We start from the raw sequence: 22,981 nt of genomic DNA, 5'->3' as shown, positions 1-22,981 counted from the left end.
TAACTTTCTTGGGTCAATTGCAAACAAATATTTGTCTAGATCACATGTGTCAAAGTGGCGGCCCGGGGGCCAAATCTGGCCCACCGCATCATTTTGTGTGGCCCGGGAAAGTATAAATCATGAGTGCCGACTTTCTGTTTTAGGATCAAATTAAAATGAAGAGTATAGATGTATATTTAATTTATTGATTTTGCCCCTTTTGAATCAATTATTGTATTTTCTAATCAATTTTTTCTGTGTTTTTAGTTCAAAAATCATTTTGTAAAATCTAAAAATATATAAAAAAAGCTAAAATAAACATTGTTTTAGATCTATTAAAAACTGAATATTCAGGGCTTTTAATCCAGTTCTTTTAATCCATTTATATAAAAAAAAAACTAAATATTATATCTAAAATGGTCCGGCCCACATGAAATCAAGTTGACGTTAAAGCGCCCCGCAAACCAACCCGAGTCTGGCACCCCTGATCTAGATCATTTTGGGCACATTGGCAAACTTATAAGAACCTTGATGTTGCTTATTAAAACAGTGCAACAGAAATATTCTAGAGTTGACGTTCAACAAGGTGTCCAATGGAAGCACACCGAATAAACCTAAAAAAGTAAAACCTGTGGCCGCGCTTTTTAAAAACAACGCCGGCCTGCCAGATTTGTACTAGAATAGTGCATAAATGGGGAGTGGGAAAATAAGGGTGTGGGCAAACCACAGTGGAATGCAGCAAGAGGACTTCGGCCCCAGTGAGAAGGAACAAAAAAATGGTGCGTTTGAGGCCGATCGAAAAAGAAATGACTCAGATGATGTTCCTGACCTCTAAAGGTTAGAAAAAGAAATAAGTCGCATGATGTTCCTGATCTCTAAAGGTTAGATTTCATGTCATATCATATTTACTGGAAAAAAAATCTCAATCCTGTCTCAAAATCGCATCTTCTATTTTTTAAAAACAGAACATAATACGATGCTAAGACCTCATAACGGCTAACCCTGACTATAGTAGTCGTTTAAAACAGGAGGAGAGGAACTTGTACGGTTCGGTAACATCTGATGTCCTACCGGTGAAGAAAAGATGTCTTTTGGTGGTCTCCTTTCTCTTCTCTAGGCAAGGGTTGAGTAGTCGGAGGAGTTGGAGAACCCTCTCCTCGCGCCGAGACTCCGTCAGGCAAGCGTCGTTCATCACCAGGTAAGGGTAGATCTTGCCGTTGTGACCACGGATGTAGAGGCGTCGCGCCGCCGTGTTGTGCTTCTGGACAATCTCCACTCGAGGCATGAACCTGGCGATCTTGATGTAGTAGTGGGTCGGTTTGGGCATGAGAAACTCCCCGGGGATCTCCACCTCGGCCGTCTGGGCGGAGAAGTTGCTGAGGAAGCGACACTTCTCCTCGATCAGGAAAAACTTGGGTAGCTGCTTGGTCTTGGCCTCCAGGATCTTGATCCACTTTTTGAGCTTGGAGATCAGGTTGTGGAGTTTCATGGAGCCGGGTACGCTGAAGTCAAAGTCTAGTGGGCGGGGAGAGCGAACGGTGAGAACAAGGTCCCGAAACAGTCCAAGACACAAGTGAGTTTTTTCCCGTTTTTTGTCAAAATCAATTTTGTTAAGCATTTTATCTGTTTATCTTTTCTCAATTTTGAAATAAATGACCGTATCGGCCGCATTATATTGATTTGCGGCGTTTACGCTTTGTCACCTTGCAGTTTCGTGCATGTCAAGTCTAATTTATGCGCATATAAGCCGTACCCTCGATTGAGTCATCATTTTTTTGTTACAAATACGGCTTATATGCGAGAAAATAAAGTAATTGTTCTGTCGGAAATGAAATATTCAACATCTCACTAAACATTTATCAAATCACATGTGCTGTAATTCCCTGCCTGCACAGTATTTTCTCTTTAAGCTAACGCCAAAAGTAAAAAGTTAGTAATGCCGAGACAAGAGTGACGGCTGACAATTGAACGCTGGAGGCGAATAAAATTCTCTGGTGAGCCAGACACATAAAATGCTCAGCGAGCCATCACGAGCAGGTGCGAGAGCAAAATCCGACTAAACGCTTATCGGTCCAAAAGGACGCGGAATTGAAATGAAAAGAAATATGATAGAAATTCTTCCCCGCCCAGACAAAAGTCTCCCGAACAGATCTGCGACGAAAACAGCAACTGGTGCAAATGGCATTTGGCGTAATTGGATTTGAAGGCCTCTCCGCTGCCAGATGTTATATATGCACACATAAACCCATATTTTCCGGCCCACAAACCCCGTGAAAGCGAGTGAGCCACTAGCTTGGCCGCTCAGCCGCTCCGTAAACCCTTTTTGTTCCGCTTTGGCGAAGGCTGGTGCGGTCTGGCGCCGCTCGCACTTTGCCACGGGGACAGCTGGGTGACGAAGGTGGATGGCGGACGCGTTCGCCGCGAGCCCCGATCGAGTCTAGCCGCGACATCTGGCCAGATCCATCGGCACCGGGAGCGCGCATCAATCGATTTGTGTCGTTCAGTCTGTCGGTCGGTGCTAATGGCAACGCGCCTGCCGTTTTGTGACCCGTCAGGCTTGCTTTAGAAATTAGGGAGGTCATAAAATCCCACCGGATTGGAGATCTGGCTCGAATCGGCTAAAAACTGATTGAACCAGTTTTGAAAATTTATTTTTAGGTTATCATCTCAATTTCTGGCGTTGATGTCGACTGCCGTTTTATGACCTCTTAGGCTTACTTGATAAATTAGGGAGGTCCTAAAACCCATCAGATCAAAAATCTGGCCCAAATCGTCTAAAAACAGATTGAACATTTATTTTTAGGGTATTAACTCATTTGCTGACGTTCATAGCGACTGCCGTTTTATGACCTGTTGGGCTTACTTTATGAATTAGGGAGGTCCTTGATGGCGACGAGATAGTATTCCCAACCAACCCACCTGTGGTGAACTGGCCTTTCATCTTCTGGAAGACGGGGTCCTGGGCGGTGGCCTGAGCCCGACGCGCCAGAGACTCGGAGGCGGCGCTGGAGAACATGGTGGACACGTTGGAAACGTTTTCCAAGCCCACGCCAAACGTGCTGACCAGCTTCTTGACAAAGTTCAGCGTGTGCGGCGTGATCTTGGCGTCAGACACGGCGCCGCTCTTCTCGAAGGCCACCGAGTAACATTTGGCCAGTCCTTGCTGGAGCTGCCGTAAAACCTGCCGTCGGGAAAGAAATCAATAATGCGGGAATAAAAAAAGAAAATATTCCATCGTAGATACTGAATAGAAAAAAAAGAAAGGTTTTAGACGGGAAAATTGCACATCCAAATATGTTTTTCCCCAATTTGAGAAAATTGGGAGGCTTATTAGCGAATATACTATTTCTTATTTTTTTACAAATCAATTGCGTAGCACAAAATTGGGTAGCAAACAATTTTGGTTTAAACGTTTGGTTCTCATTACTAAAAAAAAAACCTCCAATTTGACGATTTCAGCTTTCCTGACTGTGATTTTCTTGCCTTTTATTTTATTTCATTTTCTCTTTCTTCTGCAATGTTCATGGATTTCTGGCAAAAGACCTCAAGATTGCAAAAAATAAATACATCTTAAAAACCTGATCTTTTCTTACCCGATCCTGTGAAAAGTATGTGATCGGATCGGGGACATCTCTAATCATGATTATACTGTTAAAATGTGACTGTTTTTTTTAGGTGCAACCGTTGAGGAAAGTTCCCCCAAAAAATACCAGCAAGAGATATAAAGGACAAGAAGAAGATGATCAATTTTTCCTCCCATGTAAAAATAGCGCTTGATTCCTCACCTCCTCGTGCCAGTTTTCCCTGAACCACACCATCTGGTCAACGATTCCCTCCAGGGAAGAGAGGAGGGTGGGATGGAGCTCGCGTTGCATGTGCATGATTCGACTACAGCGCCACATTGGCGCCGTGGCCCGGATGGGACCGGGGTCAGAAGCCCCCGAGTGCGACTGGGAGCCCACCGAAGCGGGTTGTTGCTGTCCGGATGCGTCTAAGGACAAAGTATTGAAGACATCGATAAAGTCATTAACGTATAAAGTGGCGCTTTGACTCGTAAAAAATAAATAAAAATTAAGAAACCCTTCCTGTTCATTAATTGCTTTTTGTGCATGTCAAGCAGTTTCGTGCATGTCAAGTCTAATTTATGCGCATATAAGCCGTACGGAAGCGAGTCTGGCGGTCGTAGTTCGTTTTGAACTTGTCTGTTTACACGTGATACTGGATGAAAAGATCAATAAATGAAAAAAAAACTATAGATACATTTTTTTTGACCTAATCTTGAAAAGATGGCACACCCCACTCGGTGCATACGTGTTCTAAAAGTATTTCTTCAATGCAAAAATCCATCGTTCTTACCACTTTTGTAGCGTTCCCTTTGCTCAATTTTGAGCGTCAGGTAAAGGGTACGAATGGGAAAGTAGACAGCCTGAGGGTAAACTCGTCCCACCTGGCGGATAAAAAGAGGGTCATACATTACATTTCAAAGATTCAACCCCTCAGGACGGCAAAAGAGTAGGGGGGAGGTAGACAGCGTTGGAACGGGGGAGGTGGGGTGGCGTGGTGGGGGATACTAGAGGGAGATAGCCCTAGTGTAGTTGTGTGTAGTTTTGTGTGGAGAAAGATGACACTGAGGCTGTAAGAGCACGACAGTTTGAAGCCGCGTGCCACGGGAATAAAAATTGACGGCGAGAGATGATGAAATTGACCTTTTTTCCCCAAGAAAAGCCACTGAGAAGCAACAATAATGGGGAGGCTGAATATTAGAAATAGGCCTTCACTCTAAAACGGATTATTATTTTTACCAACGGTATGATTTAGCCAATGAATTTCTAGCCACAAAACATTAGCCAATGAATCACTGAACGGGGGAAAAAAACATTTTCTAAAGTCACAAGACATTATTCAATTTCGCCGTGTTGTCAGTAAGTTACGACGTTGTTGTTCCTCAGTTCAGGACTCAACCGATTCGGCGACTGTTTATCGGAGCTCAAATGAAGCACATGAGGAGAGAAATAGTAAAAAAAATATTTTAAAAAACGATGACTAAGCAGAGGGAGATCAAGCTGGCGTCTAAGAGCGGCATTAAAGATGAAAAAGAAGCGAAGGAAGGCAGAGATCAGCACGTTAATGGAAAGCTGAGACTTATTCGACTTGGGTTGAAGGGGGAAAAAGGGTGAACGGCTGACAAGGAGGGCGCTCGGGGGTGCAAGAGAGGGGCTGCTGATATGTCTGTTAACTTCCCATTCATCTGGTCACCTACCCCCGGGCCCTCTTTGCCTCACCTTCATCAATTTTTCAACGTACGTTTTTTTTCTTCGTCTTTTTTTTTAAACATTCCACCGCCAAAGAAAAATTCTAAATAATTCAGAGAAGTGGCAGAGATAAAGCCGGCTATGCATTAAAATTGGATTCTGCTTTACATAAAAAGGACGTAAAGTGAAGAGCGTTAACAAGGGAATGTCTACGAAGTAGGGATAAAGATCGGCTTTTTAAATAGGATTCGTTTATTGTTGTTTTGTAGTTTTAGAGTTAATCCCGATCTGATCACGTGAGATTTGAGTTTTTTTATTTAAGGGCTAAAAAGCAATTAAATCGGATGTACAAAGATATTGTCCAAAGAAGCAAAAGTATGTTCGTACTACACAACATTTTTAGACAATTGCAATCAGGTGGGAAAATTGTTTTTAATCGATATAAAGCAAAAACAAAATAAACACGCCGGACAAAGATATTGTCAAAAGAAAAAAATGTATGTTTCATACCTGTCAATCAATTTCTCCCCTTATTAATGATTGCATTCCCCTTGTTAAGTTATAATAAACCGTACAAATGCTATGCAGCACATATTTACTCACATAAAGCGCACTTAAAAGTCTAAAAATGTTCCCCAAAGTGGACGGGGTGCCCAATCACTAAATTCAGTATGCACTAAATTCAAGATTCTGCTGTATGACGCTGACAGCTTGACTGTGTGGGTAGTGGGTACTTGCTTGCTGACGCGCTATATTTATATCATGAAAATTCGGCATGCACATATGGTTAAAGCATGACAACATTAGCAGGCGACGATTTTTGGTCTGCTAACAGTGACCGAGATGATCCGGATTAGAGCCGAAATGGGTAAAACCAGATCAGTTTTACAAAAAATAATACTTTAAAAAAATCCTGTAAAAACTTTGTTCTACGACGTAGACAATTTGAAAAAAATATGTATAAAAGGTGCCAGGTATGATGTTTTATAATGAAAAAATGAGCAAGGTAAAAGACTCGCTGGTTTAGAAGTGAGGCTAAAAACTCTACATATCGTATTACAAAACTCTTCGGTTAGCTTAAATCTTCCGGACAATATCCTTAACCTATCAAGAGGACGAGGTTTAGTACAGCTTTCTAGTCTTTGAAGATCACCCTCTTCAAATTGTGCAGAAAAAATACTCCATTAAGCAACGCAAATTAAGCCTGGCATTAATTACGTGCTCCGTTCCTGCCGTGTGGATGCGTACTGTATTAACTTTATAATGACTTCACGTGCAAATAATTCAAAATCCAATTCGCCGGGGTCTAGTGAAAGCCAATAAATGGGTGTCAAAGTGGAAGTTGGGGAGAGGGAGGGGGTTTGGGGGGCCTGAATGCTTAATTTGGTAAATAGAATGCAAGCCAGGGGAGATTAACTTCCGCGTGAATGCCATTTAATTCATCACGATTAGGAAGCCTGTGAAAACGGCTGCCAACGCGGGAGGCAGATGTGGCGGACTGAATGGATGTGATGAAGAACGCAAAATATTTCATCAGCGCGAGTGCCAAACATTCACGGATTAGCGGCGCCGCGGTACGAAGGCCATGCTCGTTATCCAAGCCATCTCTTAATGGCCGACCGGGTCCGACGTAATCGGGCAAAATTGCCTACGTAATTTGCTTTTATCGATGGGGTTTTCATAGGACAGAAAAATAAGAGGGAGGTTGTGGACATGCGCACCTGGCTGATGAGGTTGAGTAGAGGTTTGCCTTCTGAACCGACTAAGCAGGTTAGCAGCTGGGGTATCCACGCCAACCACTGGATGGGCGGGACGCCGATGCAGTACTTGTCCACGGCGTTTGCCAGCGTGTCCTTGTCGTCAAAGCTCAGAAGCCAGAGTACCTGCAGATGCAAGCGAAATTTGGCATGAGATGAATCCCGAGAGATTATTAAATAGGGAAAAGTAGGGAAACGTAAGACGCAATTGCTGCACCGCGCATCATCCTGGCGACGATAATTTTACACCCTCCCCTACTGCATTTCCGGCCAGGTTAGAAATTGCACATAATTGCTGGTAATGACTGGTCAATGGGTTATTTTATCAGTGGGAAACCATGCTAACGCATCTTGGCTTCAAGACGCTACTGGCAACGAGGGTGCGTATTACCATGACGTTACAATAGACTTTTGGTTTAATTGCAGTCCGACGACTTTTAATTTTATTGGGCTATAATTACCATGGACGAAGATTTAAAAAAAAACGCTTTGCCAGAACTAGACGAATAAATATTTTTTAGGTGATGTGATAACCTCAGTCTCAGTCTGCAGAAGGTCCCCAACTTGTGGACTTCTTGTGTGTGGCTCCAGTTTCTTTACTAGGTCTACAATGTCTTGTGTGTCTTGTGTCTGTCTTGCTACTGAAACCAAAAATTTCCCGAATACGGGATGAAATAAAGTTCTAATCTAATCTAATCTAATGTAACACAATTTATTTAATTTTTTTGGATCCTTTCGCTGATATGAGCATTGAAAAGATCGTCTCCGTGTCAGACCTATAAGTACTATGAAATGGTTAGCATGTCAAAAATAATTAAAAATGGCTGCACAAATGTCATTTTAAATGTAGAAAATTAATTTGGCATGCAAAACTGACAGTTTTTTTAAATCACCATTTCCTAGTGACAACCCAACAATTCTGGTTGTGACATCACAACCAGAATCGTTGATCGTGTCTAGCTTTTTCGAGCTGCCAGAACAACAATAATAATAAAGCCACATGGTAATAGTGAATAGAAAGAATGGCTGGCATGCTAGTAAAACCATTCGACTCATTTTGGGTGATATTTTTAGTGGGCGGGACCAAGTTGGATCAAAATTGATATTACGCCTTTGTTACCTGCTGTAGAATGTCGTATCACATTTAAGTTTGACCCCATCAAAATCCATGAAGGAACCGCAACGCATGCGCTGAAGCGTGTCTACAGAAAAAGCTTGTTAGCAAAGAGTCCGTCTCGTTAACCCCAACGAATTTCAACCGGCGAGTGCCACAGCTTTAGTCAGACTCTTTGGAAAAAGGTAAGTCCGTTCAGAAAGACGGCGAGATTGGAGTGTCAGGGGAGGCCATTAGACCGTCAGCGCCCATGTAAGAGGATTCCACTTCACCATTGATCTGCCCCGGGAACCCGTTGGTTCGCAGCCACGACTGCCGGACCGCGAGCAATCAAATTACGAGCGGAGCTGGGGCCGGAATAAAATGCGTTTGGGCCCATCAGAACCAATAACGCACGGGGATGGATGCGGTCCTGGAGACGAGGGAATTAACAATGACCCTATTTGAAGGGTCTAATGGAAGGAGGCGATCTCGCGGGTGCCCAAGCGTGCTTGCCCAAACTCATAAATCTGCAAATGGAGCAAATGCTAAGCCAAGTATCATAACTCCTTACAGATAATATTTACCAAGAAAAATACCCCAAAACAGATCTGGATTTGATGTTTTTGCACACATATTGACAAAGACAGGCGTCCCAGAACTATTTCAGTTCTTGGGATTTTGGGATTTGGTTTTTCTTCTGGACAACAAATTTGAAAAATAGATTTCTAACATGAACCGTAAGTTGTTTGGTTTCTACGGCGTCAACTTTTACCGACGTAAAGTCTGCGAGAGCATAATTTTTTTTGGGTGTAAATAAGTTAAGTCATATTTTAGAAAAGTCATGAAATGATGACATTAAGTATTTTTGCATCACTCGTTCAAGGTCCGCAGACATCAACTTTTGGTGACATTAGGTCAGTGTGAAAAATTTAATTTTGGAATCATTTTGGAGTTTTTTGTGATTCCTGCTGAGAAAACTTTGATGAGAATGACTATTGTCAATATAAGCGACATAGTTTGAAATGAAAAGACTTTCAGATAGTGGTCTCCCTTGAGATTTTTTTCAATGTAAAAAGTGTGCCACAGCTCAACAAAGGTTGGGAAACACTGTTTTAGAATCGTGTATTAATGTCATGTCTTAAAATATGAAATGAATGGACGACTGAGATCGAGGAGGAACTCCTACCTTCGCCAGATATTTGCGAGATTTGCTTTCGTTTTGGTGGCGGCATGCGTGGAGGTAGCAGGTGATAGCTGAGACTCCCAGGTGAAGTTGACGGTCCTTGGCGAAGATGTTCTCCAGGTAGTCCCCCCACATTGCCCACGCCTTGACCAGGACGTCATGCATCTGGACAGCGGCGGAAAAGGCCTTGTTGGCCTCCTCTGACCTGCGACGAAAAGGTCAAAGTGCAAATGAGAAACAGAGTGATGCTCATGGCGTCATGGCGACGTTCATGGCGTCATGGCGCTTTGGCAAACGACTTAAAAATCTGATAAAAGAGGGCTTGACTTGGATAAAAAAAGGCAAATTCAGAGAAATGTGTCTTTCACATATAACCATGAAGCATATTTCAGTTTATATGGATTTGTCGTAATCTTAAATCCCAGAGCTTTTAAGAAGTTGACTATAATACGTTGACCTCAACGATAACATCGAACAAAGATCAATGGGTTTTCGGCTTTTAACATACAGTCTCAAAATCTTGCAATTTTATCTGACTTACATCTTAACATAATTTTTTCCAATCTTGATCCAACAAGAAGCCAAATTTAGTAGTCACATTTTCAATCCTGCACATTCAGTCTTGCCTACTTAAGGGAAATCCAGGTGAAATGTGGCAACAGACTTGACTGATCGGGAGTCTTAAGTGTTTTACTTCAGCCCGTTCATCTTAAAGCAATCCTTAGCAGGTGGGTTGAATGACTTAAACCCGTCACCGTTTGATTAATAAACAAGACACTAGCCTGCCGTCAAAACAAGTCCGAGAAAGCCACTCATGGAGCCACGCGTCCCCAGCGCTTTCCCGTCGACATCCGGCAAAACGTCTCCCAAGACGATCAATTAAAATCCGTTATTATGAAAGGCGTTTGGCGTGTGATTAGGAAATGGAAGCTTGATTGCTATGGGAGTCAGAGGCAAAGACCCTCTTGTAACACTTAATGGAGTTGCCTCTGTCACTTGGTGAGTATTAAAGTACATGAAATGTTTCCAAAAGCTACCTCAGCAGGAGCCTCGGCTCCCGACAGAGTGTCAAAATCTTTGACACCCGTTAAATTGAACGATCCTCAAATCTTCGGCTTGGCACGGATGCGCAAACACACACATACACGCACACCCATCCACACACACACACACCACGACGCGAAACTCCCTCGACCCATGTCCGCAACTCAGCTCTTAATACCGCCCCAGTTAAGGGAAACTTAATGATTGCAATAAACCCTGCTGAGGTGGAGGCAAGTTTTGCTGATTGTAGAGATTCTTGAAAAGGGCCTCTGGTTAATTATTGAGCTGCGTGTACGTTTAATAAGGCTCCCTCAATTAGTCTTTTACCCCTTAGGCTACCCGTGTCACGTCCGAGATGACTGGGGTTTTGAGGGGGGTGAGCAGAGATGCTGCTTTTTTACAAGGCAGCCCTGGAGCTGAGGAACAGAACTCCGCATGAAACGGTCACGAACAGATAAAACAGATGTGCTGTGGAGTCAAATTTCAAGTACAGTGCTGGGGAAGGCTAAAACTGGACCACATGCTGGCAAATAGTAGGGATGCTCCCGATCACATATTTTTGCACGGGAGTCCGAGTGGCCCGATTTTGGAGAATCAGACCATACCCCGTCTAGATCCGATACCCTGAAAATCCGATTTCATTCAATTTCTGATCGGGCACATCCTTAGCAAACAGACCTGATGAACAGTCACAAACAGAAGCGAAAAGTTGGACTCCACGGGTGTAAAAAATCCACAAACTGTACAGCATCTACGAATCACGATGCCTTAGAAGGGCGGAGAGCCTTATAAAAGACAATACGCATCCCGGTTTCCACCACTTCCATACACCTGCTGCCCTCTGGAAGGAGCTACAGAACCATAACAGCCAAGACAAGGAGACTCAAGGACAGTTTCTTCCCAAGAGCAGTCACCATACTCAACTCAAGTTCTGCACCTAGGACCTAATCAAGACTTATTGCTAGTAGCCAGGTTAGTCACTTTGTATCACTTTCCCATGTTGACCACTACTTCTACCACTTATTTATCTATTACTATTTACTGATTATTTATTAATCATGACTATATATTGATTATCTATGTGTTTGTTTGTTTGTTGTTGTTGAGTCCAAAGACTCAGTGACTTTCAACAACTTGGCGCTGAACGTCTTCAAGACCATGGAACTCATCCTGGACTTGAAGACGGAACACTTGGACTACTATTATTTATTTATGACTTATCTATGATGATTTATTTGTCTGTTTGTTTGCTGTTGTTTGTTCGCTTTGTGGTGACAGCTTGAAATCTCAAAATAAAAGCATTCAATCAATCCATCAATCATACTTATTGATCTGAGCCAGGAACATCCCCTTCAGGGCGTAGAACTCTGCCGTCATCTCCTTGGTGAAGTACTTGAGGTTGGTGGACTCAATCACCTCCAAACCCTGACGGACAGCAGACGAGAGAGGATTGCCGTTTCGCAAATAAAAATCTCATTCGTGCAAAGCGTCAGAAAGAATCCGCGGAGGGACAGTCGCATAATAACGAATGATTATTAGGATGTTAAGGAAGTACGCGCGGAGGGAAGTAAAGTGCGCTACGCTGAGCCTCTGATTGGTCGTCCCCAATGCGCCGCTGTGACAAACGATGTGTAGCCGCTGAACAGAAGAGATTTGGAGAAAGGGAGAGGCGGCTTTCTAATAGCTTTTGGTGTGCTCAAGCACCTCTAGTATTAATCGCATTAATCATAAAACTCAGTGGATTTAAATGCCATAAAATTGGTTTCCAAAACATGCAACCAAAATCGCATTTCAACATCTTTTTATTGAAATATTCTGAGACAAATTCTGGCTAGAAGGCTGCAAAAAAAATTCTATATCAAAAGAGATGTTAAAAAAACTATTTCAGTTGTGTGTTTATTAATAAGGAAAGTGGCAGTACATTTCGGAAATGTCGGAACAATGGCGACGCAGGCCTAAATAGGATTCAATTTGAATAATCAAAATGAAAGGGGACGACTCGATGCGTTTTGATGACACGTAACGTCCGCGTGTTGTTTCCATAAAATATTTCACGAGACAGCTGCTGCAAATTGTTTGCCGAGCCGCTCCGTGCGTATTTCTGTTCCCGTCAATTGACCTTCTCATTGTGAGATGATAAAGCCATCTTTCCTTTCCAATAATATAGAATAAATTCAAAGGTTAAACCAAGCATGGCTTGGAGTTTGGATTCCCAGAGAACGCCGTTAGAACAGATAAATGGAGAGGCAGTACAAAATATATCAAGGCTGAAAAATACATTTACAGCATACCGTTGACACACACTTCATATTTTCTGGCATATTAGCCGCCTCTACGTATAAGCCGCACCCTTAAAATTGCCTTAAAATGATTGAATTTTACAATTTCTCTCATATAAGCCGCCCCCTGATTCACAATTTTCACCTCCATATTCATGGTTTTAATAGGGATGTGTTATTTTGAAGGGAAAATCCTAATAAAAATCATTGCACGTGGTATTTCTGAGATACTGTATCAATGGATTTATAATTCGACATTCCAAAAGGGTGTTGCCTGCACGCAGACAAATTCAAAAAGGAGGTCATGTGAGCAGTACAACCGGGAAGTGTGCCTGTAGCGGTCTAGTTTGTCATCCCAAGGTAAGATGGCGGCGTCCTGAGCGAGCACTTAAGTGAGTTTTTTCGCGTTTTATACAAGATACGCTTTATTTATTTCTTGAATTTCATTCATAGACATCAAAATAAATTTTGTTAGGCATTTTATCTGTTTATCTTTTCTCTATTTTGAAATAAACGACCGCTTTGGCCGCATTGTCTTGCGTTATGGTGTATGTCAAGTCCAATTTGTGCGCGTATAAGCCGTACCCTCGATTCAGTCATCATTTTTTTATATGGCGTATATGCAAGAAAATACGGTATTCCAAATTCTCACCTGCATGCATTCGTTCTTTCCCATGACGCCAGCCAGCTGCAAATAACATTTAACCTGCTGCCTAATCTTCTGGAAGCAGTCAACAATTGGAACTGTTGGGATGGTGTGGATACGACTCAAAATATCCAGTGCTACGTTCACCAAGCCCTGTACGGGGGAACAAGAGGACACTAAATATCTACACACAATAGTCTTTGTACTAACCAAAAAAATCAAGAAAGCTCTGAAGATGGTTAAGACCATGGAATTGTTTTTAAAAACTCACTTGCTTGCGCCCAATCTTGCCATACTGAATGATGGCAGACGCCGAGGCGTGAACTCCCAACATGGCGTTATTGTTGTTTGGATCATGCTGGGTATTCGTTTCATACGCCGTCACTATGGCTACAGACGTAGAGAGAAGAAAACAGTGGTTTGAATGGCACCTCTATTTATCATATTGTTACTATCATTGAGAAGAGAGAAAAACTCTGGGTACGCGAACATATTGAACAGCCAATAGTGATGGATTTAAAAAAAAAAAATCAATTTCAGAGCACAACAGACGTTTCAAGGCTGTCATGTAGAAGTAAAGTGGATTGAAATGAAAATGTCTCGGAGATCACCGTGTCTACAACTCACATTAGTTGGGCCAAAAATTGGCAAAATAATAGCTATAAAAATGAAGCAGTGTATAGTTTTACACAAAAAACATTCTTTTCAATATACCAGGTATACTAACACGAATGTACAGACTATTCGTCGCACCAGCCAAAAAATACACAATAAGAGGGAAATACATCTACTGCATATAAACAAGTCGTATTGAAGTATTTTGGGCAATATTTTTTTATATTTTATCGGATACCAAGAAAAAACATGTTGAATTAACAATAGTAAAATGGATAACAACAGGCTAAATAGGCATCTGTAAACCAAAGTTTTTCGTTTTTTCCGTATTGAATGCGTTTTTTGATCATTTTAAATTGTGTACGCCGTATAAAAACTTTTGGACGGGATTTTTTAAAGTACGTTTTTTGTAAAACCCATCTCGGCTCTAATCCGGAACGTCTCGGTCACTGTTAGCAGACGATAACGTCATCGCCGACTGCTATTGTCATGCTTTAAGCATGATATGCGCGCACGCTTTCCCTTTTCACCCATCCGCACTACATATTTCCCTATAGCCGTCCACTTTGTAGAAAATTTCTGACTTATACGTGCGCCCTATGTGAGTAAATTTGTGCCGCGTTGCATTTGTACGTTTTTTTAATTGCTTAATAAGGGGTATTACAATCACTAATAAGGGGAGCAATTGGCCGGATACTAGTCGAAAAAGTGCAATTTGTAGTCCAGAAATACCGCCCCAATGGCAAAGTGATTAAGTGTGACTGATTAGGGTTGATGGTCATACCTTGGTAATGATGTTGGCGCCACATGAAAATGCTACTCCAGTGCGACAGGTCATCAGACACAATGGGAAGTCGGTTCCTCCACGTTTTCACCACCGTTTTCATGTCGTGCAGGCTGGTGTTGCGTCCGAGGTTGGCCGTCTGCAATCCCGCGTTAATTTGAGCGGCTTCTTGCAACTCGATGATCTGCTGTGCCGCCTAAGGAGAGAATTCCAGTTTCAGTCCAAAAATATATTGTCTATTCTCCATGTCTCCATTTAACGTAAATACTGAACAAAACCGAAAAAGCAAAAAAAAAAAAAGGCAAAAACAAGGCCATATTTTTCCCCATCAAAATGTAAATGACAAAATCCTTGTCAAGACGAGTAATAGAAATGCATTAAAAAAAAAATAAGGAAGTGAGCTGTGATCTAGAACGCTTGAAACCCCCAAAAATACATTTTGTTTTGAACTATTGATATTTTTCCTGAAACTCTTTTGCCATTATGACGACGTAAAAAAAAAAAGAAGGGTAGCTGGAGGCTAAAGTAAAATTGATAAGCAAGCTATTCCAACACATTTTGTGGAAAGAAGCCGCATTGATTGGCCTAAAGCCGCTTCATGAACATATAATCAATCATCCCATTATAGTAACTCCTCAATCAATATTAACGCCGGCTCTCCCAGGCGATGGACTCGGTGATCATCCATTGATTGTCAGACGCCGCGGGGCGAATCTGAATTTGATATTTGGATTTTTCTGCTTCTGAATGTCGCACCAAGTTTGAAATTTCCATCTGGCCGTTAAAACCGCTCGGCTAGGAATACTAAACGACTTGTTTTCCTTTTCCCCGGATAATAAATAGACCTCACATATGCCAGAACACCCACATTTGCGCCCACCTTGGCGTGCGCGAAGAACAAAGAAAGCAGTCGGCTAATTTGCATTCCAATTTTGTGGCGAACGCGCCACGGGGGCGAAGCCCACCTCGCCAATTTTCCAAAAGACAAGCAAATGACAATGAGTCTTCCAATATTTATTCCCAATGATCAGTTCATATCAGTCGATGGCCCGTTTCTGACCTTCTTTGGGACGATCCCATTCATCACGTCAATGTAATTCAGCCGCAGGTATTTAATCAAACACTATCTTACGGCAGGGAAAGTAATTACTGCTAAGCTAACTCTTCTCTTCTCGGTGTTTCGTCCTTAAACTCCGTCACCCTCCCTTTTCCTCTTTTGTCCTGTCTATTTTAAATCTCTCGTGGAGAAACTAAAGAGGCTTAAAAAAAAAACGGATTCTCGCTGGCTTCTAAAACGCATCGGCATTTGCGCGTCATAACCCGAAAACAGTACACGGTCGATTGGTCGCCGGTCGATTGGTCGCCCGGTCTTTTGGTCGCCCGGTCTTTTGGTCGCCCGGTCTTTTGGTCGCCCGGTCTTTTGGTCGCCCGGTCTTTTGGTCGCCCGGTCTTTTGGTCGCCCGGTCTTTTGGTCGCCCGGTCTTTTGGTCGCCCGGTCTTTTGGTCGCCCGTTGTCGCGGTCGGGGCGACCAAAAGACGGCGACCAAAAGACCGGCGACCAATCGACCGCACACGCCCGAAAACACGGCGGTTTGCGTGACGTACCTGCAAGAGCGGCGTGTGTACGTGCGAGACGATGTGAGGCAATCGTCGCCACTCTCGAATGGCCAGACTGGACGCCATTTCGACCAGTCTCTCGATATAGTTGAGCTGCTGTTCCTCCGGGTGGCAAATGGCCAGGTAGCCACGGTGCATGTTGACCTTGGAGGCCATCTCCTTGGGACAACTCATCTCCACCTGTTCGGGAATATGGAAAGAGAATTTAAATGAGCTCGCGGTTGAATATCGTTGGCGGCAGACGGTTAAACAATACACCATCTTTTCTAGTTTCTTTTAGCTGACTTGTGAATTTACATTTGTAAATGTTCTGGAAAAAAAAAACATCTGGCTTCCCTTCCCGTTGATTTTTATTGAGGTACAGTGGTGCCCCGACATACGAGCAATTTGAGATACGAGTAAAATTTTGGGCAAATATTTATCTTGATACGAGCAGACAGCGGACGCGAGATGCTGCTCATAAGAATATCATGGCCACGGTCTTTCTAGTCGCAACTCCCTCGTGTAATGTCTCTCTACGAGCACTGGGCGGAGCATTAAATTTTTTTCAGTGTTTTTTTCCCCCGTTAGTCAGTGCGAATGGCGGAGCTTGTTCGCTAATACGAGAGGAGTATATACTACTTCTCGTTGGCAAGTGGTTGTGCGTTATCCTATTGTGAGGACGTTTGTGTATCATTTTCAGAATATTTTGAAGGGAATACAAAAGCAAACAACCCTCGATAGGTTGCATCTGAAAGTCAGGGTGGAGGCGGGGCCAATAGAGCCAACCCGGGAGGAGAAAGGTATCAAAATTTAAAACAAAATTAGAATTAAGTCGAGTGTAAAGTTAAATTAAATGTATTTTTGAGTGTGTCTGCATCATAATCCAAGATAATTTCAATTTGTTTATGTTATGAGCGCGTTGCCGTGCCAAAAAAATGTTAAGTTCACAGATGCCAGCTGTTCTCCATTATATTATTGTTACTTTAACATATGTTTCTTCTTGGCTTCTGATCCAAAAATATCATTATATTTTCTTCTTCATCGTGTACACTTTGGCTAATGTCCGAAAAACATTATTATAGTTGAATTCGAAAAGCTAGTGAGAATATAACTCTTTGGGAAAAGTATTTGAATATTGGTTATTTGCCGTTTCCATCCAAATATCACACTCGGCTTTATATGTACAAATGGGAAAAGATCGGTGTCCGGCTGTTTGTTCCGAAACAATAATTTGGCTTTGAATTAATTTTGTCCGATGTTGCCTGGGGAAATTTTCAACTTAAAACGAATCAAGCTGACAGGTTTCGGTGCTCGGCTCGTAATTAAAATGCTTCGTCGATGACTCCGAAACAAAAGTCAAACTTTTCCGTGTTGAATTGAAAAGCAAATTTGGAATATGCAAAAAGACGGAGTACGAAAGGGGGCGCTAGGGTGCGCCTTTGCCTGGTCTCCTAAGACAATTACAGCGATTGGTCAGAGCATAGTTATCGGGGGGCGAGCGACGCTTGATGAATGTCCCGGAGACGGGGACGGCCTTATCGAGAGCCGGCTTTAATTGAAAGCCGGGGCGTTTTTTTTGGGGGGGGGGGGATTGGGCGTCTGGAGCTAGCAAGGAAAGCCCGACTCTCTTCTCTCTCGCCTGCCGCCATTAAGCAAATCAGCCGGCGGCAGATGCCAGGGTAATTATTCACGTGCCCAGAAGTCGTAAATATTAGTGGCCGAGAGAGCGGGACGAGGCCAAAAGGAAGGAGACGGACGAGCAAAGATGAAAAGTCAACGTTAAAATTGGGTGACGGAGGAAGGGAGGAGGTGATGGAGTGCACTCGCTGTTGCCGTCCAGACAATTTAATTAGGTGTCACCTTAGGACACATCAGCTCAATGGATTGCTTCCAAGTCTCCTTGAAAGAGCAAAGCGGGATTATTTGTTAAGTGTCAGCGACTATCGCACACTTTCAATCCGTCCACGCTTCCTCTTAGCAGACACCCGGCCGACAAATGGGCGAGCCCACGTTTCTTTATGACTGATTCTACGATTCGGCCGTTGAGCGACGGGACGGTCTAATAGCGAGTGGCTTGCCGAGATTTCGGCGAGATAGAAAACGTTGTGCTACGTTCTAGGCAGGGGTGTCAGACTCGGGTTGGTTCGCGGGCCGCTTTAACGTCAATTTGATTTCACCTGGGCCGGACCATTTTAGAAATAATATTTAGTTTTTTTTTTTTTAAATGGATGAAAAGATCTGGATTAAAAGCCCTGAATATTCCGTTTTTTATAGATCTAAAACAATGTTTATTTTAGCTTTTTTTCAATATTTTTAGATTTTACAAAATGATTTTTGAACTAAAAACACAGAAAAAAATGGATTAAAAAATGACAATCATTGATTTAAAAGGGGGAAAAATCAGGAAATTCAATATACATCTATACTCTTCATTTTAAATTGATCCTAAAACAGAAATTTGGCACTCATGATTGACTTTCCCGGGCCACACAAAATGATGTGGCGGGCCGCCACTTTAACACGTGTTCTAGGCGGAGACAAGTCTGTCTTTCGATGGGTTCCCAAGCGGTCTGTGATGTTGTTTTTGGGTTTGTCTAGAGCAGCGTGTAATATTCAGAGAGAAAAATTTGTATGAAATTTTACAAGGGAAAAATCTAAATAGGATGAACGTTAAATGAAACATTATACAATTGCAAGATTCAAATGGTGAAATAGTCGCTTATTTTTCTCTAACATGGAACTTGTTTGGTTTCTAGAGCATCAACTTTTGCCGACAGTCTTTTTTTAAACGTAATATTAGGAGATTTAAATACAAATTGCAGAAAAGTCATAAAATGATGCGATTAAAAACATGACGTGACTTATTTTCTAAGTTGTTCAGGGTCCGCAGACATCAACTTTTTGGTGTGAAAAATTCGATTTTGGAATCATTTTGTAGGTTTATGTGATTCCTGCTAATAAAACTTGGATGAGAATAACTATTGTCAAAATAGGCGACATAGTTTTAAATGAAAAGATTTTCCCTTGAGATTTTTTCAATGCAAAAGTGTGGCGCATAGCCAAAAAGGTTGTGAAACACTGCTCTCGATTGTACCTCGAGATCTTAAATGCGCCGCTTTTGTGAGGGTGTGCAGACTAAATTGTGTGTTAGTCCTCACCTGCACCAGAGCTTCTTTCATGGCAGCCCAATTGGAAACCCTCCAAGCGCATTCCAACACTAAATACGGGTTGGAATGGTTTTTAGATTGGCCGTATTCTGTCAAAGGTTCCCACTGGTTCAATTCCTTGGAACATCTGCACACAACAAAGAACATGTTGACTTTAAACAGTTTGTGCCTCGCAATGCGAATAAAATGTTAATTACTATAAAAAAGGGGGGGGAAATCCCTCGGTTGAACAGGAAGAAGTAGACTGTGTCAAACTAATTGACGATTTAAGCGAAGATGGATCGTAAAAACTGACATTTCGCCGCTATTAATCTACAAACACTCCATGCTGTATGAAAATATACCAAATTAAAAGCTTGGTTATAACTGGAATCCACACTTTCATTATTCGGAGTGACCAGATTTAGTTGAGTTTATTCCGGTCTGGTGACTTGGGACTCAAAACCACGTGAAAATCCCTAAACCGCATTTGATTTGGACCAATTCCTACCGTATCCAGTGGTCTTCCCACAGCTGGTACTCTGGAAATACAGCGGGTGAAACGGTGCTCCTCTCGTGCTCTTTTCGAGCCTTCTCCATTGCCTTCTCGTAGCTTTCCTGAGCCTGAAGAAGCAGATATTTCAGCGGAGCTTCAAAAATAAAAAGACCTTGAGGTACCGTATTTTCTCGCATATAAGCCTTACCCTTGAAATGGCCTTAAAATGGTTGAATTTTACAATTTCTCTCATATAAGCCGCCCCCTGATTGACAATTTTCACTTCCATATCCATGGTTTTAATAGGGAGTAAAAATGTGTGACTTTGAAGGGAAAATCTTAAGAAAAATAATTGCATGTGGTATTTCTGAGATACTGTATAAATCTATTGCTAAATTTCACATTTCTATTGGGTGCATGTAAACCAAGGGTGTCAGACTCGGGTTGGTTCGCGGGCCGCTTTAACGTCAACTTGATTTCACGTGGGCCGGACCATTTTAGATATAATATTTAGATTTTTTTTATATATAAATGGATTAAAAGAACTGGATTAAAAGCCATGAATATTCAGTTTTTATAGATCTAAAACAAAATGATTTTTGAACTAAAAACACAGAAAAAATGGATTAAAAATTACAATGATTGATTTAAAAGGGGAAAATCAGAAATAATATAAATCTATACTGTTCATTTTAATTTGATCCTAAAACAGAAAGTCGGCACTCATGATTTACTTTCCCTGGCCACACAAAAAGATGCGGCGGGTCAGATTTGGCCCACGGGCCGCCACTTTGACACATGTGATGTAGACAAATTCAAAAAGGAAGTCACATGAGCAGTACAACCAGGAAGTGTGTGCGTAGCGGTCTAGTTTGTCATCCCTAGGTAAGATGGTGGCGCCCTGAGCGATCAATGGCAGGCACAAGTAAGTGAATTTTTTCATGTTTTATGCAAGATACAGTTTATTTTTTCCTTGAATTTCATTCAGACGTCAAAATGAATTTTGTTTAGCGTTTTGCCTGTTTATCATTTTTCTATTTTGAAATCAATGGCCGACATTGTCATGTGTTGTGGCGTTTCGTCCATGTCAAGTCTAACTTGTGCGCATATAAGCCGCACCCTTGATTCATTCACCAATACGGCTTATCTGCGAGAAAATACGGTTATTGAAGGAGGTTGAGATCCAAGACTTCACCTGTTCAAAGAAGCCATGTTGCTCATAGGCAATGGCAGTAGCCGTTTCAGGGAACTTGCATCTCTTTTGCCACAGGCCCGCCCACATGTCCTCCTCTTGGAGCAGAGAGTAGAGCTCAGCTAGGGAATCCAAGATCTCCTTAAAAAAAAAAATACGACGGAATACTTGAGTGCACGAGATGGAAAGATCCTGAAAAGAAAAGCAACCCGGAACCAGTTCACCTGTTGCGGTGGTGTGATGCTCTCCTGCTCGTAGACTTCCGTACTCTGCCTGGGTTTGCTGTGAAGGCTGAGACCCTTTTCGAAGGCCTGCTGCTCCAACATGAGCGTGGATCGTAACCACAGGTTGTGGGTTTTGCCCAAGTACTTGAGCACGCAGGGGCGGATGGGGATGGGGGGCACGCATTGGGACATGGCTTCCACGAAGCAGTTGAGGGCGCTGGGCTGACAATCTCGCTGAGCTTGGTGGCTTCCGCTGCACAGGAAAGGACTCATTTCGCCGGATAACGCCTGCGGTGGTAAGCAGATTTCACTTCAGGGTGCCGTAATACAGCATGAATAAAATGAAGACTTTCGCTCTAAACCACGCTGGCCGGTTTTCATTATTCAAATGACGAAAATAATCAGTGATTGCGTTCCACAAATGCAACCTCGGCCAATTGCTCCGCTTATTAATGATTGCGATTCCCCTTATTAAGTGATAATAAACCGTACAAATGCAACGCGGCCGATATTTACTCACTTAAATCAGTCGGTGGGCCTTTTGTATGGACTAAATGAGAGATTTTGTAGATGTTGCTGTCAATGTTCCCTCTAATTTTTTGTTTGTCTGGGCAGAAAGACAACCTCCCTGAGCACACTGAGTACCGCTGTGAGCAACATCATCATTGCTCGCTATGGGCACACACCAGTATCACACCTGCCATAAGCAGGTGCATGTCTACTACACATAAATGATTTAGTTATAATAAAATGTAATGATTAATATCTATGAATGGGGTGGCCCGGCGGATGAGTGGTTCGCGCGTCGGCCTCACAGCTAAAAAAAATAAAAATTTGGGATTTTATTTTGTGCGCTCCATATGATTTGCTGTGCGCAAAGAAGACGAGGCTAGTGCGCAATTGCGCATGCGCGAAGCTTAGAGGGAACATTGGTCGCTGTATGACGCTGATAGGTTGACATTGCTTGCTGACCCGCTATATTTATATAGTGAAAGGGGAAAGCTTAAAGCATAATAATATTAGCAGTCGAAGATAATGTTTTGGTCCGCTAGCAGTGTCCGAGACATTCCGGATTAGAGCCAAAATGAGTAAACCAGATCAGTTTTACAAAAAACTTATTTGAAAAAAATATTATGTGAAAAAGTTGTTATATGATTTTACAAATTACGATTTTACAGATTATACAAATTTGAAATGATCAAAAAACATAAATTACGGGAAAACGTATAAATCGACAGGTATGCAAATTAATCTTAAATCCAATTTACACTCGGTTGCATTTTTTAGCTCGAACACTAGACGGCAGTAGTCAAGCTTCATAATTTCCAATCTATGTAGGAAAGAGTGTTTCGCTATTTTGTTTGAAACATTGAAATGTGAAGACATGCCTCAGTTTAAAACGTTTTTTAATCAAATTTTCTGTTCCCTCTCATAACCTAGGTGCCTTTAGAAATGTTACTTGTAGTATTACTTGCATTTCATTTTTAATTCTTTAAAATGGTCTGCGATGACACTGTGAAAAGGCCCTCGTGACCTTTTTTGTGTGTGCATTTTACCTAAAACTGAGATTATTTAGTCCTTTTTTTAACATATATAAATTGATTGCAAAAAAATCACCCAATCTAATTAAGAGCCATCTTGTTTGCAATTTTCTTGACTTTTTGAAAATGTCTATTTTTTATTGGAGTA

The 22,981-nt window shown here is 42.1% G+C and overlaps 1 protein-coding gene across 1 annotated transcript in view; it reads right to left on the bottom strand.

Moving 5' to 3' along the window:
* LOC144092723 (transformation/transcription domain-associated protein) overlaps positions 1-22,981 on the bottom strand; it is a 79,524-nt gene that overhangs the window by 8,699 nt on the left and 47,844 nt on the right. Inside the window, exons 54-68 of the mRNA XM_077625771.1 lie at positions 21,293-21,580; positions 21,072-21,209; positions 19,892-20,004; positions 19,393-19,528; positions 16,241-16,432; positions 14,636-14,831; positions 13,508-13,626; positions 13,243-13,389; positions 11,636-11,736; positions 9,271-9,472; positions 6,953-7,114; positions 4,336-4,426; positions 3,765-3,970; positions 2,899-3,160; positions 1,051-1,494 (exon numbers count right to left, since the gene is read on the bottom strand). Of these exons, the coding sequence (XP_077481897.1) occupies positions 1,051-1,494; positions 2,899-3,160; positions 3,765-3,970; positions 4,336-4,426; positions 6,953-7,114; positions 9,271-9,472; positions 11,636-11,736; positions 13,243-13,389; positions 13,508-13,626; positions 14,636-14,831; positions 16,241-16,432; positions 19,393-19,528; positions 19,892-20,004; positions 21,072-21,209; positions 21,293-21,580 (2,797 nt within the window). The remainder of the gene's footprint in view (positions 1-1,050; positions 1,495-2,898; positions 3,161-3,764; positions 3,971-4,335; positions 4,427-6,952; positions 7,115-9,270; positions 9,473-11,635; positions 11,737-13,242; positions 13,390-13,507; positions 13,627-14,635; positions 14,832-16,240; positions 16,433-19,392; positions 19,529-19,891; positions 20,005-21,071; positions 21,210-21,292; positions 21,581-22,981) is intronic.

Source organism: Stigmatopora argus, chromosome 18 (assembly GCF_051989625.1).
Source record: "Stigmatopora argus isolate UIUO_Sarg chromosome 18, RoL_Sarg_1.0, whole genome shotgun sequence".
NCBI lineage: Eukaryota > Metazoa > Chordata > Actinopteri > Syngnathiformes > Syngnathidae > Stigmatopora > Stigmatopora argus.
This window is presented reverse-complemented; position numbering and strand designations above follow the sequence as displayed.